General features: G+C 34.3%; 1 protein-coding gene across 1 annotated transcript in view; it reads left to right on the top strand.

Moving 5' to 3' along the window:
* Positions 1 to 311: 311 nt before the first annotated feature.
* The window catches only part of LOC127858081 (uncharacterized protein C1orf112 homolog), an 88,491-nt gene continuing 74,672 nt past the window's right edge, over positions 312 to 14,130 (top strand). The window contains exons 1-5 of the mRNA XM_052394968.1: positions 312 to 553; positions 6,161 to 6,200; positions 7,270 to 7,358; positions 8,367 to 8,456; positions 9,320 to 9,457. Of these exons, the coding sequence (XP_052250928.1) occupies positions 359 to 553; positions 6,161 to 6,200; positions 7,270 to 7,358; positions 8,367 to 8,456; positions 9,320 to 9,457 (552 nt within the window). The 5' untranslated portion in view covers positions 312 to 358. The remainder of the gene's footprint in view (positions 554 to 6,160; positions 6,201 to 7,269; positions 7,359 to 8,366; positions 8,457 to 9,319; positions 9,458 to 14,130) is intronic.

Below are 14,130 nucleotides of genomic sequence, written 5' to 3'. Positions count from 1 at the left end.
TGTTAATGCGATCAATAGCCGCACACATAAAATAAACCGGTCGTTTTTTTGACCGAGAGCATTTATGTATTGGAAATAACGGCGGGAGGATTCCTAAGGGAGATCACACTGAAAACAATATTTTACATCGCTCTGTATACTCAATACCTTGGTAAGCGACAATGAAACCAGTGATCCTTGGTTTTGAAACTAGTGCCTCTACCCCTCGGACGCGCTACATTTTTTACTGAAATGAGTCATTACCGTTTTTACGCGGGGCGTAACAGAAATACCGATTATCACAAATAAAATTAATTTCAGGTTCGAATAATTTGGCGGGAGTATTTGTCAAATAGGAAAGTCGAATTTCGTTTGGTTTATGCATGACCATGAACAGAATTATGTCAGATCGGTTATTCAGAATGAAAGCAATGAAATGAGCATTTGTTTTTTTTATAAAGTATCTGGAAAACTGAACTACAACATGTCTCAGGCTTCATTCCTCGACTCCGTTGTAACTTGGGATGATCGACAATGTCAACAGAATCTTCAAGAGGCCCTACCAAAGCTAGCTGTATCCTTATCTCTAGATATTCAATTAAAATAATAAGTTTATATTTTAGTTTCGATTTCGCTTATCTGTAGAAACTTCAGTCATCAGGTTATATTGAACTGAGCTAGTCTATGTAGTTTATTTTACGTAACTTCCAACAGCCTTGCAGTTGGGCTAGCTCTTTAGCGACGTGGTTAAATTTGTCTGACTACCACTCTGGAGGTCGTGGGTTCAACTCCCCGCTTGATTTCCGTATTTTTACAATATCTAGATCTGTATCTGGACAATCAGCTTTTTAGCATTCACGGATAATTGGCACCTCTTAAATTTGTCGACCCAGACTTTGGCACCCTATAAAATTTTCCATGCAGACAGACTGCATCCACGGAGTGTATATTGACAGGAGATGAATCGAGTATTTGACCCTTACTGTAGTAAATTCAATCTTATGCAAAAACTATTCATCCGATTTTATTGGTTTATACGTTTTCTTGTTGCTTATTAATTCCTCTTTCAAAAAATATAACTTTTAGTATATTCCCGTTGTTATTAATGGATTTATAGCGAGTTAAACACAAGAAATACACATTTTATGTTTTACAACCGCGCGTTTTAACGTGTTGTGGCTTTCGATCTTTTACGATAAGCGTATAGCGAAGCGCCAAGGTTATACATTTTGATGTACCCACTCACGTCTTTTGTTAAATTATAGTTTCATTTCTCGGCCGATTTTGACAAATTATATATCATTAGAAAGCTTGCGTTACGTAGTAAACAGATATATCAATATATATTAAGTTTTTCTTCTGATTTCGACAGCCCGGCGAGTTATAACTTTAACTTTTGCAAATATCATACCGTGTTGGAGTTTTAGAATCTAGATTTACGGTTGACATGTTCGTACTTAATACCGATTTTTAGCGTTTATATTTGGAGTTCAGTTTCTAAAAATTACATCTTGCTTAGGAGAATAGAATTCTGTATACGATAGAAAAAAAATTTGTTTAAAAACGAAAGTAATTAAGGAATGAAGGCGGGAAAATGTAGCGCGCGTTCCTAACGCACTGAACTGATGCTACGGTCTTGGCGATTATGCTTTTGTTTAGAAACCGGCCATTGAATTTCTTTTGCCATCTTATTATATTTTTTATGGAATATATTGTTGTATTTTGTTCACGAAACATATCAATAAAGCTTATTATATATGAATCTTAATAAATTAACGATTTCAGCTCTTGTTTATAACACAGAAAGGGTGTAAAATTTATGATGAAACAGCGTATATAGCGGACCCTCTCGATATTATTCGGCTTTGCATGCATACTTGAAATAAAATGGGTGTCAAAAACATTCATCGTTTGCTGTTTATTATCAACAAGGTAATTATGTATAATTATTTGAAATGTTATTTACCTTAAATTATCAATTTATTAAAGATTCTTGAAAATCACGGTCTGTGTTACGCGGGTCATTTCGTATTTTGACATCAGGGCATCATGTCCAACTATTGAAAATCAGAATTTTTTTCACCGGGACGATGACAACTTGGATTTAGACAGGCAGACAGATAGTTTATTCAGACTTAAACAACAGTACATCGTCTTCAACTCAAATATATAAATTATTTTTAGACGAATTGTTAGGTGATTACACATATAGCAGTGATGATTCTGAGAATGTTGCCATGTTTCTTATCCCTGTAATCTAGAGTCCATGGTTTGAGCATTTTCATCGCGGTGTTCAAAAAAAGATATCTCAATAATCTTGTTTATTGATAGAATTGTGGTTTTATTGCCCCTGTGTTCAGCACAAACCAATTATCTCGTTATGATCAGAAACTGTGCCGACCAATACTAAATAACACTATGGTGTCATACGCCACAGCAGGGACCTATACTTGTATATTGGTCCCTAACCACAGGTGGCAATGTCTGGTCAGATTACACTTTTTATGATACCTCCATGTCTTCTCGTGGTATTAGTGGTCATTTCTTGGAGTAATGTAACGCCAAATACTCAATTTTGCGTTTATAAGATATGTAGCGTATTGAAAACATTTATAGTCATCTGCCCATACAGATTGCCATAAACTAAATACTGTATAGATGTCAGCCAGCTAAATCACAATAATTATAAGTGCTTAATACCTATACATGTACATTTTAAACATTTAAAAAATCTAATACAGGGTTCGACATTAACTTTTTTTACAGCCAGACCATCGGACCAGCTCCTCTTAAAATGTACTAGCCCGAATATGATGTCTACTAGACCATAAATGACATAACAAATAAACACAATTGTGTCGTGTAACTGTTTAATCAATTATTTATCAGTAAATAATAAGTGAACACAAGAAAGTCATTTTGATGCAAAGAGTAAAAAATAAAATAAAACTATTTAACAACATAAATTGTTTGTTATAATTTCACTGTTTATCACCAGTTAAATAAATGATGTCTGTACAGCAGGTGACATTTATTCAAGGTCATCAAATTCTGGCCTCCTTGACCTCTGTGCTCCATGCAACCACAGCTCCAAGGCCCTTTTTCCAGCATAATCTGTGTCAGTTTTACCGTCGGATTCTTCTTTATTAACTTATTTGTCGGATGAAAATCCAATCTTGAACAAAGCCATTCTTTAAATAAAGTCTGCTACGCCAAAATGTTTACATTGATGATACCGATTGTCAAAAGAAGTCGTAAAAACATGATGTAAAGTTCTAAGACACTTCAGAAAATCATTAATATTCATGACAACTTGACCAATGGAAACAAGCAATTTCTGCGGGAAGCTCTCCTTCGCGTCTAAAAATAGCGATGAATCATGTGAATTCTCCGCGTTTATTTATATACGCTAGTTTTGTTCTGATGTAAATAACGGATACGAGAGTTATTTTACACATTAAGAGAAAAAGGTTTTCGGTTAGGTATAGTTATATGAATCAGTATAGATTTGTTATGTACGACCAGTCGGACAAGCTAGCCCACAGTTTTACTAGCCCGACCACCGATCTTACTAGACAATGTCTGTCGGACGTGCCTTAGTGTCGAACCCTGTAATACTTAACATTTAACGTATTTAGCGGGTACCGGTAAAAAAAACTCCGTCATTTCGTAGTCCTATAAAGAGTGTATGGTAGTGTACGGAACAACATAATTAAAAACAGCATTCTCATTTGACGGGGTTAAATAATCTTTCCGAAAAATACAAATAAAACAGAGTTTTAATTTAGAATTCTATATATTTATAACTCTGTTAACTTATAAAGATATTTCAATATACATGCATAGACAGTTGACCGTGGTTTTCAAGAATCTTTAAATAATTTTAATTAATTGATAATTTATGGTTAATAACCTTTCATATAATTTTACATAATTACCTTTTTGATAATAAACAACAAACGATGAATGTTTTGACACCCATTATATTTGAAGTATGCAAAGCCGAAAAATATCAAGAGGGTCCGCTATACATTTGTATACGCTGTTTCATCATAAAATTAACACCCTTTCTGTGTTATAATCAAGAGCTGAAATCGTAAATTTATTAAGCTTCATTAATACTTAGGTTTATGGATATGTCTCTAGAACAAAATATTTCAATATATTCCATAAAAAATATAATAATCGTGGCAAAGGAAATTCAATGGCCGGTATCTAAACAAAAGCATAATCGCCATCAGTTCGGTTCGTTAGGACCGCGCGCTACTTATTTCCGCCTTCATTCCTTACTTGCTTTCATTTTTAAACCAATTTTTTTTCTATCATATACAGAATTCTATTCTCCTAAGCAAGATGTTATTTTTAAAACTGAACTCCAAATATAAACGCTACAAATCGGTATAAAGTACGAACATGTCAACCGTAAATCTAGATTCTAAAACTCCAAAACGGTATGATATTTGCAAAAGTTAAAGTTATAACTCGCCGAGCTGCCAAAATCAGAAGAAAAACTTAATATATATTTATATATCTGAAAACAACATTACGTAAGCTTTCTAATGATATATAATTTGTCAAAATCGGCCTAGAAATGAAACTATAATTTAACAAAATACGTGAGTGGGTACATCAAATGTATAGCATCGGCGCTTCGATAAAAGATCGACAGATACGACACGGTCACGTGACTTAGACACAACAAGATATTTGGCGTAACGGTCCCGTTTCATATCCGTGTAATCTAGAGTCCGTGCTGCATCCAATTAATTTTTAATTAACACCTTTTTTTCCCTGTAAATTTTTGGACTTCTGTAGCTCAGCCTCTTGAATATTTTTGTATCTAAATTTTTGACACAAAACAAAAATATAACTGCTTAAATGTCTGATAACTTAGAGTATTTACGGTAATCATTCTGACAAAGTCCAACAAATTGTTCATGGGCTCTATCAATCGCCTCCTTTTAAAGATTGTTTTTTGCAGCTGTAAATTTGGGTGCTGATTGAGTGGAAAATTTAATCGGTTGCCAATTGTCCTGGTGGACAAATTTAAGAGGTGCCGTTTTTCGACGGAATTAAAAAAATACAGGGTTTCCATTCACTTTGTGCAGGTGCCATTTGTCCTACAATCATTTAGGTCACCCTATAAATAGTTTAAAGAGGTGTCGTGCTCGGAGGCAGTGATGAGCTAAATTTCTGCCATGTGTAATGTTGACCTCAGTATTTTGTACTTTCTTTTAAGTTCTTAGGGGTTGCATCAATGCATGGAATGTTCATACATGTAGAAGTTATAAATTTTCAATCAATTATTTAATGTTCTTAATTCAACATTAATTTCATATTTAAATAGTTCTAAACTTTACTTGATCCATAAACAAATGAAGAGTGCTAACCTTTGCTTGATCCATAAAGAAATGAAGAGTATATTTAAACTGCAGGGTTTTTCACCTTTATATAACAGAGGCCGAACTTCGGCTACTTCCCAATTGAAAATAAGGTCATTTTTCCCAAAATTGATAGAGAAATTTACCAAATTGTAAAAAAAAACATTTTTTTTACGTAGACGTATTGGTCATCTCCTAAATTGAAAGCAATGAGCTCTAATATGATTAAGAATGCACCACAATGTGTCTGTTAATACTTCTGCACAATGAAAAAGACCCTGTTTCAAAAACTTTAAGAAACACGGTTTTCCCAAAATGAGCAGTTATCGCGCATGAAATTCCCAATCTGAAAGGCTAGGACCTGTACCCAATTTCCTAATGAAAAGCTCTGAACTGTGGAAGGGCTAAGAGGATTTTCCTCCCCTGAGGTGGTTCTTTATGATGATAATATAATGATGATAAATATGTGATGAAAAGGTGCCACCGGTACAAATCTTAAATTACTTAAATGTGTTAAATGACTTTAAGTTAAATGTGTTATGATGAAGAAGATTTTAATTAGAATTTATTGTTTTTACAAATAAACATAGTATAATGATAGAAATAATAAAAGTTGTGAAATGGACATGTTTTGTTTTTTAAAACTTAGTTGATATTGTTTGCACAAACTTCTCCCTGATTTTCCAAACTTCTTTGTCGCATTGTTTGCTTTAGTGCAGAAATTCTGTTACTCCTTTTCTTAATACATCATTATTTGGTCACTGGAGGATATATAACTGATAAACCTTGACAATAAACAGGAACATTTGCAACAAGCATCCATTATCCAAGAGGAGTTAGGTAAGCATGCCTATTTATTATTATTCCTATGCACGCAGTACATGGTTTATGTATTAAGATTGGTTTGTAAAAAGTCCTCAGCAATTGTAAATGAAGTTTCTGGAATGTTTACCTTGCCAATCTTTTTTACTGATCTTTTGTAGTCACTTTTAAAATAGAAACAGGCTGCTTCAACTTCTATAACAAGTTTTTAGCCTTGTATTCCCTCAACAAAAAAAGGTGGTATACTGCAGGGCTTTTTATTAGTCCCCTACCGGTGAAACCAGAGAGGGACTTACGGTTTGCGCTGTGTGTGTCTGTCAGTCTGTCACACTTTTCTCGATCCTACGATAAGTTCTTCATACATTGTATTTTTTTCATGAAACTTGAAACATGGACAGATGGCAATATGGAGATTATGCGCATCATTTCATTTTGTTCCTACGTCAAGAATTCTGGTTGCTATGGCAACAAACAGACTAGAAATATTACTGAAAATGGTTGATCCTGCGATAGCTTTAAAAGTTCTTCATATTTTTTCATCGGTAGGGCACTTTTATTGCTTGGCAATAGTCTTGTTTTAATTGGCAAAAGGGCCTCTATACTTGGGGAATAAAAATTGCATCAAAACTGAGCACAAGGAGAAACTTGTCCAAGGTAAACTTGAAATTTGGGGAAAGCATCATTTTAAAGAAATTCTCTTGGAAGGAGGTGACGATGGGGTCTAAATAAGACCCCTTTAAAAAAAGGACAATGCTCTGCCCTGGTTCACTCTGGTTATCTAAAATAAAATAAAAATTCAGATAAAGAATTCCTACTTTTTATTTTGCACCTCTCAAACTTGCTAGCATTGTATTTATATAACAATGGTAGGAAGTTGTTGATTTACGGTTTTGTTTGCCATTGAATGATTTATAATGATTGCTTAAAAAAAAGTGATATGACTTTATTACACCTTGCCTTATTTTAATGATATGAAGTGTCAAGAGTATTTATTATATTTAATTGTTCATTGTGCGTACGTGTGTGAATAGTACATAATATTATTGTCTTCATAAATTGAACATTTCCTACTTTTTAATGTTTTCAGGAATTTTGAGGATTATTTGCCTGTCGTTTCTACCATGGGTGGACATTGATGAGGCAGAGAGTCAGGTGTTTGCATTGGTGTCAGAAAAGGTAAACGGTAACTTGACAGCGGATACTTGGTACTGTAAGACGTGGGCAGATTGCATTAACATTATGTATACACTATATTATAGAAACCGTGTGACTAATAATGTGGATATGTTTTTATTTGTGTTTAAGCTGTTGGTTTTAAACAATGAAAAGCAGTCAAGCAATAACTCTTATTTCTTAGCCCACCTGAGCTCATAGTGTTATGAAGAGAACTACATATACTGGCATGTCCCAGTGATTTAATTTGCCCAATTTGGAAAAGTACCAGTACTTTACTTGGAAAAATAAGCGTGAATGTTGTGAGCTTCAGATTGTGAAATAAGGGTCTTTAAAAATTTCTTGATTTATGGCACAAACCAATTCAAATATTCATTTACATCCAGTTTTGCTTGAAATGTTTAGTTTTAGTTCTTATTTGAATTGTTCACTTGCAGGTACATGTAATTCACTTTTGGAACGGAATCAACAAAAAAAATATTCATTTTTTGGAAGTTTTCATAAGCGATTGGAAATTTTGTAGTTTATCCTCAATTGTGAATGTACTTTTTACAGGTACTATATACAGAAGGAGAAAAATCGCTTTGTCCATAGTCCATTTGTGTGTGCATGCATAAACTTTTTCTGCTAACAACTTCTCCTGAACTGCTGTGCAGATTTTAATGAAACTTTAAGGAATGATCTTTGGTTGACCCTCTTTCTTACTTTTCCTATCTTTCTAATATACATTTATTATCATGTTATTAACCTGCACATAAATATAATTCCTGCAATGCCATAAGGAATTTTACTTTTTCAAGACATTATTTTTTTCCTGAAGGAGCTTAAGAAATAATTAATAAGTATAATTTCATTTAGATGGCATTCATGTAGGGAATCACCAACTGCAATTAAAAGTATGCTATGACTGTTTTCAGTCTTGTAGCCTTCTGGAGTGAATGTCACTAATAGATGACAGACACCTATGGTAAACCCAGCTTCAATTAAAGAAATCGGTTCTACTATTTTCAGACCTGCGACATTCTGGAGCGCTTGTCTCTCGATATTGGAATGCTACCAAAGCAGTTGTCCTGTCAACAAGAAATACACGCTTTGATTGAGGTATGGTCATGTTTCTTACATTGGGTTTTGTTTAATATATCATCTATACTAAAACTTAATCTTGCTTCAAATTACCTATCACTGACTTCACCGTAACTTCACTGTAACTCCAATTTAACACGGACAATTGTGTCCAACCGGCAAAGTTGTGTTATGATAAACCTTAAATTATATTAAACAGTCATCAAAAACAGCAGATATTGTATAACAGAGGCAAATTATAGGTGTATTCCCTTTCCCCCTTAAAAAATTCTTTTTCTTTAAAATCATTCTGTTTTCCCCTTAATCAAAACTAACACCTTCTTCATAAAAAGTTCTTCACACTATCAATATGCTATGGCTTCTTACCAATGAGAAAAGAAAAACCTCTGACAGTACATTTGCTAGAAATTCTACCATAGACAAATGACATACATGTGCACAATGAGAAAATTCCCCCTACTTTGGGCAGCGACCCGCTTCCCATAAAATGGATTGAGGGCCCTGGACAGATTTTTTTTAGCAAAAGATACTGAAATGCTCATAAAAGTGCTCAACTTATCGAACTGAACAATTTACTAGTGTTTGTTAATTTAGTCTTGTACTGAGGAAACTGGGTTTAATGCATGTGCTTTAAGTGTCATCCCAGATTAGCCTGTGCAGTCCACACAGGCTAATCTGGGACAATACTTTAACTGGATTTGTGCAAAAAAGAGATTTTCTTTAAAAAAAAAAGTACCAGACAAGACATAAGTGTTGTCCCTGATTAGCCTTTTCATACTGCACAGGCTAATCTGGGAAAAAACTTTATGCAGATGCTTTAAGCCCAGTTTTCCCAGAACAAGACTGAATTATTCCATTTCACTGCCATTCTTTCCATTCAGTTATGGTCAGAGCTTCTGGAGTGTTTCACCTCCTGCCTCAAGTTTGTGATTGACAAAGAGAGAGTGGACGTATCACAGATCCATTCCTTGCCCCATGGAGCTGTACAGCTGCTGAAGGGGACTTACTCACATTGCAAGGTAATACGAAAATTCAATGCCCACTCTTTGAGCATTCTCATGGTCTCTCCGAAAAGACACCAAGCACTGATTCTACTAGGAAATAGACTGATCAGCATCTCAAACGATTTAGTCTCTTAACCCATTACCAATGTGATTGTTCCTCTTTTTAGGTGATTGCCTCCTATTGAGGTCAAATTTAGTTCTACTTCTTGTACTTAACTTGAGTGGACCTGTTCGTAATGTTCAATAATTTTGTAACCCCACTGAGGTGGTATTGTATTCCCTTCCCTGAGGTGTGTCCTCACACCTTAATCTCAACCCTGAATACCAGAGGGGGCACAGTTGTTAGTCAATACACATTTGTCAGTGCATCCATATGGGCTGTGCTCTGTGAAAATGGGTTCAATGCATGTGTGTAAAGTGCTGTCTCAGATAAGCATGTACAGTCCGCACAAGCTTACAGAGACGACACTTTCTGCTTTAATAATATTTTTTTAATGAAACTTGAAACATGGATACCGGTAGATGGCAATATGGAGATTATGCATGTCATTTCATTTTGTTCCTACGTGAAGAATTCTGGTTGCTATGGCAACAAATTAACTACAAATATTGCTTAATATGGTGGATCCTGCGTAGGTAGGGGACTTAATTGCTTGGCAATAGTCTTGTTAAATATAAGTCCTTTGCTAAAAAGTCAAGGTCACATATATGGGTCTCAAATGTCAAATTTAGGCATCAAAGATTTATACAGGTTATGCAGCCCTTGACATCATCATTCATCAGACAATTTGACGGTACAAATGCCATAAATGTTCTCAATTAAGCAATGATTATTGATTGGTGAATATCCAGCGTTTTTTTCCTTTTTTAACTAGTACCGGGGAACGGTACCTTTCCCAAAGCCTACCGGATGCTTCCCAATTTTAGCACCGGACCTTTCCCAATCTTTATATCTACCGTTCCCAACGATCCTAGGTGCCGTTCCCAATCGCCAGTGCCTTTTATTTTCGCTGGAAATATCTTTTGCAATTTTCATTTTCGGTCATTTATTTTCGCTGGACATGGTTACGTAGAAAGAAAAAAAACTTTTCAAAGGGGCGCAACTCTAACCGTTGTGTAAAATGTGACTGGATTACATAACCGCGACGAGTGATCGATTTTTCCCGCGAAAGAATTCCATCGTAAAGACCAGTCTTCCTCACATCAATAAACTTTCTCAACACTTATTTTTGTTGACATTAAAAAAAAAACGTAACCGTATTGTGTTAAATGCTCATATTACTTAAGATCTATGTATAGTTTTTAAAGTGTCAAATCCGGACAGAAGCTATTCGGATACGGATGTAAACAAATAAAAGTTTAACATAAAATTTAAAATAATGAGACATGTGTGTAAAAGCATTTTATGGCAGATGATCTTAATATCTTATTTGATGATTTGAAAAAAAAATCAAAACAAAATATAAGACTAACCTTTGAAAAAAGTTGTTAAAGCATTCCACTCTAAAAACTCATTTTGGTTATGTGTGGCTATTCTCACTGTCTATTGTTGAAAGATTTCAAACCAGTCCAAGTTCCATTGCTGTTGTTTTTGTTTTGTATTTTAAGTTTTTAATTTAACTCGCATAAAACATTGCAGGGCTTGTGAGACTTTTAAGGGCTTAAACAAAATTATTATCCCCACGGTTTTTGAAAAGCGTGGGGATATTGTGGTTATATCCGCCGTCCGTCTGTCCCTCCTGGCCACTATCTCCTCCTACACTATAAGCATTATAACATTGAAACTTACACACAGCTATGAGCATATGTGCGACCCTGCACTATTTGGAATTTTGATCTGACCCCTGGGTCGAAAGTTATGGGGGTTGGGGCGGGGCCGGGTCAGAGATTTTCACTCATTTTTTTAGGTTATTTTACTATACAGTCCAACCTGTCAATAAAGACCACTCAAAGGATTTGGTCGTTGTGGTCTTTGTTCACAGGTGGTCTTTATTCGCAGGGTCGATCGAAACTTTGCAAAATATGCTAGTAGTATTTTAACAGGTACCTTATCTATGTTTGTGCTCTATTGTTTAAATGTTTGAATACTTATGCATGTATAATGATATAAAGGATTGAAAACACAGTTTTGTTTTACATTTGTATATTTATTACATGTTGTATTTCTATTCCCTTATGTTTTTTTTTTATTTATTTAATTAATCATATACTGTATAAATAACTATTGACATACATGTATACGTACATGTGCATGTAATTCTACAAAGAACAAAGTACAAAATACACATAACATAGCAAACATTTATACATGAAATACATGAATCACTACTACACAATCAGTAAAGTTGACAATAATGGGCAATAAATGACATCTGATATTTATATAAGACTGAAAACATCCAAGAATAAGATTCCAGACAGATACTCAACATACCAGTAGAAACAACAAAACACAATAAGCACTACGACCCCCGTCCCCCTCCACTCAAGACACACACACAATCGAAACACTCACTTAAAAAATCACTTATTTTACTCTGCTTGACACTAGAGTCCATCCTTTATTTGATAAACACATCCTGTGCTTCCATGATTGAGTTCAGCAAGCAGTCATTTTTTAGAACTGCAAACGAGCGCAGCTTCTGAAGGCACTCAGCTGCTGTCAGCGGTTCTCCTCGAATTCGTCATTATGTTTTTTGCAACCCCAGTGATTATGCCTCTAGTAATCACTAGAAGACTTTTTTTTCCATTGACAGGCACATTCCTACTGAATTGGCAATAACACAATTTTCACATGACATGATATGATTGCCAAAATATCATCACTAGTAGTTTTTCTGTTAAAACCTAGAGCTTAACATGCTTTGTGATGCAGAATATAGCCCCCTAAAGATAGATGAGATGCATTTTAAAGATTCCCAAACTTCATCTTTCAAACAGCAGATTTAAAACAACATGTGTTTAAACCAATTGACATTTGTGTGTTATGCCAGTTTTATAAGCTCAGAGGTCATGGTCATGATCATTTTTTTTTATAATTACAAAATAAATGGTATTAATAACGATGGGTTGGACACTTTGCCAAAACATGTAGCAAATCTTTTTCTATTGCATTAGCCGGAATCTCTCCTAAAGCAAAATTTTCATATTTTTTTCAAATGTGGATACCCACTATCCCACTCAGTAAAACTAAAAGTCTTGTTTTTCTAAAGAATAAGTAAATTTGAAATGTTCATAACCTAACTTATGTGATATAGGTATAAAATGATGTTGGCTAGTATTTCATTCAAAATTCATCATCTTGATACCAGGATTTTGTGGTAGACAAGTAAATATGGTAAGATTTGTTGTACAAATGCACTTGAACATAATTATATTAATGGAAATAAGAAGTTCATGTGCAGGGGTCTGATTTTTCCCAAATCTGCGTATTTCTGCAGATCTAATTGACTCCGGATTCATTTATGTAAATTTTCAAAAGGGGTTGATGGGCCGTACTGTGGATTACGCGGCATATTTTATAAGCAGCCAGAAAAATCTGCTTGTCAAACCTTCCTGCATTTTACAGCATTATCGGCTTGCATAAGAACTTGTTTGAAACAAGCAATGTCTTTTTCCTGTTTTCCAATCAAAATTGGTGTTTTAAAATGTGTTGGTTATATGTGCTGATTCTTTTGAAAATTACAATTACCGAAAAAATGATTGACTCTCACCCAATCTCGGTGATTGATAAATGGAAAAAAAAGAAAGAAATGTGAGTGGCCAGAAACAACAGTCAATATAAAATAGAAAGCAATGCCACTATCCAAATGGTAAACATATATCGACTGATCTTGTAAGAAAATTTACATGTGAACAAATCATGAACTACGGATCCGCTGTTTATGTATCATTAATTGAAGTTCAGTTAACAACACTGTTAAATTGCTTCAGTTAACAACAACTGTTACATTGCTTCAGTTAACAACACTGTTAAATTGCTTCAAATAACAACACTGTTAAAGTGCTTCAGTTAACAACACTGTTAAATGGCTTCAGTTAACAACACTGTTAAATTGCTTCAGTTAACAACACTGTTAAATTGCTTCAGTTAACAACACTGTTAAATTGCTTCAGTAAACAACACTGTTAAAGTGCTTCAGTTAACAACACTGTTAAAGTGCTTCAGTTAACAACACTGTTAAATTGCTTCAGTTAACAACACTGTTGTTAAATTGCTCAACATATTTCACAAGTTTAAACATTGAGCAAAAAGGATTGCCAGCTTCATGAACAAGAATCAGGAAATTTCAATTGATACTTATACATTTGCATCCTTTAATAGCTAGTATGTGAAGTTAAGAAAAAGCTGATAAAATTCAATTAGGTTTTTATTTCTATGTCTTTTTTAAGAGGTTTGTAAACTTCTTATGCATATTGCATTGTCCAAAATCGGTCGTCAAGATATTCCTCCCTTTGGACTTCTCCTCAATAACACAACTGCATGTGAGAACAAACTCTGGTTTGCATACCTAAGCTAGGTATTTGATCAAAAGGTATTATTATCAATATATTGCATTCACATTCAAGCTTATAATTTCTTCTTTATTCATGCTATTTATCTATAAGATTTACCAAATCAAGAAAATCTTGTGTCTTAAATTTCCCCATTTAACCCAGGTAGTTTTTTCGCAAAAGGCTTGCCCAAA

The sequence above is a fragment of the Dreissena polymorpha genome, chromosome 14, assembly GCF_020536995.1.
Source record: "Dreissena polymorpha isolate Duluth1 chromosome 14, UMN_Dpol_1.0, whole genome shotgun sequence".
Classification (NCBI taxonomy): Eukaryota; Metazoa; Mollusca; class Bivalvia; order Myida; family Dreissenidae; genus Dreissena; species Dreissena polymorpha.
Note: the sequence above shows the minus strand (reverse complement) of the source record. Positions and strands in the feature narration are given on the sequence as shown.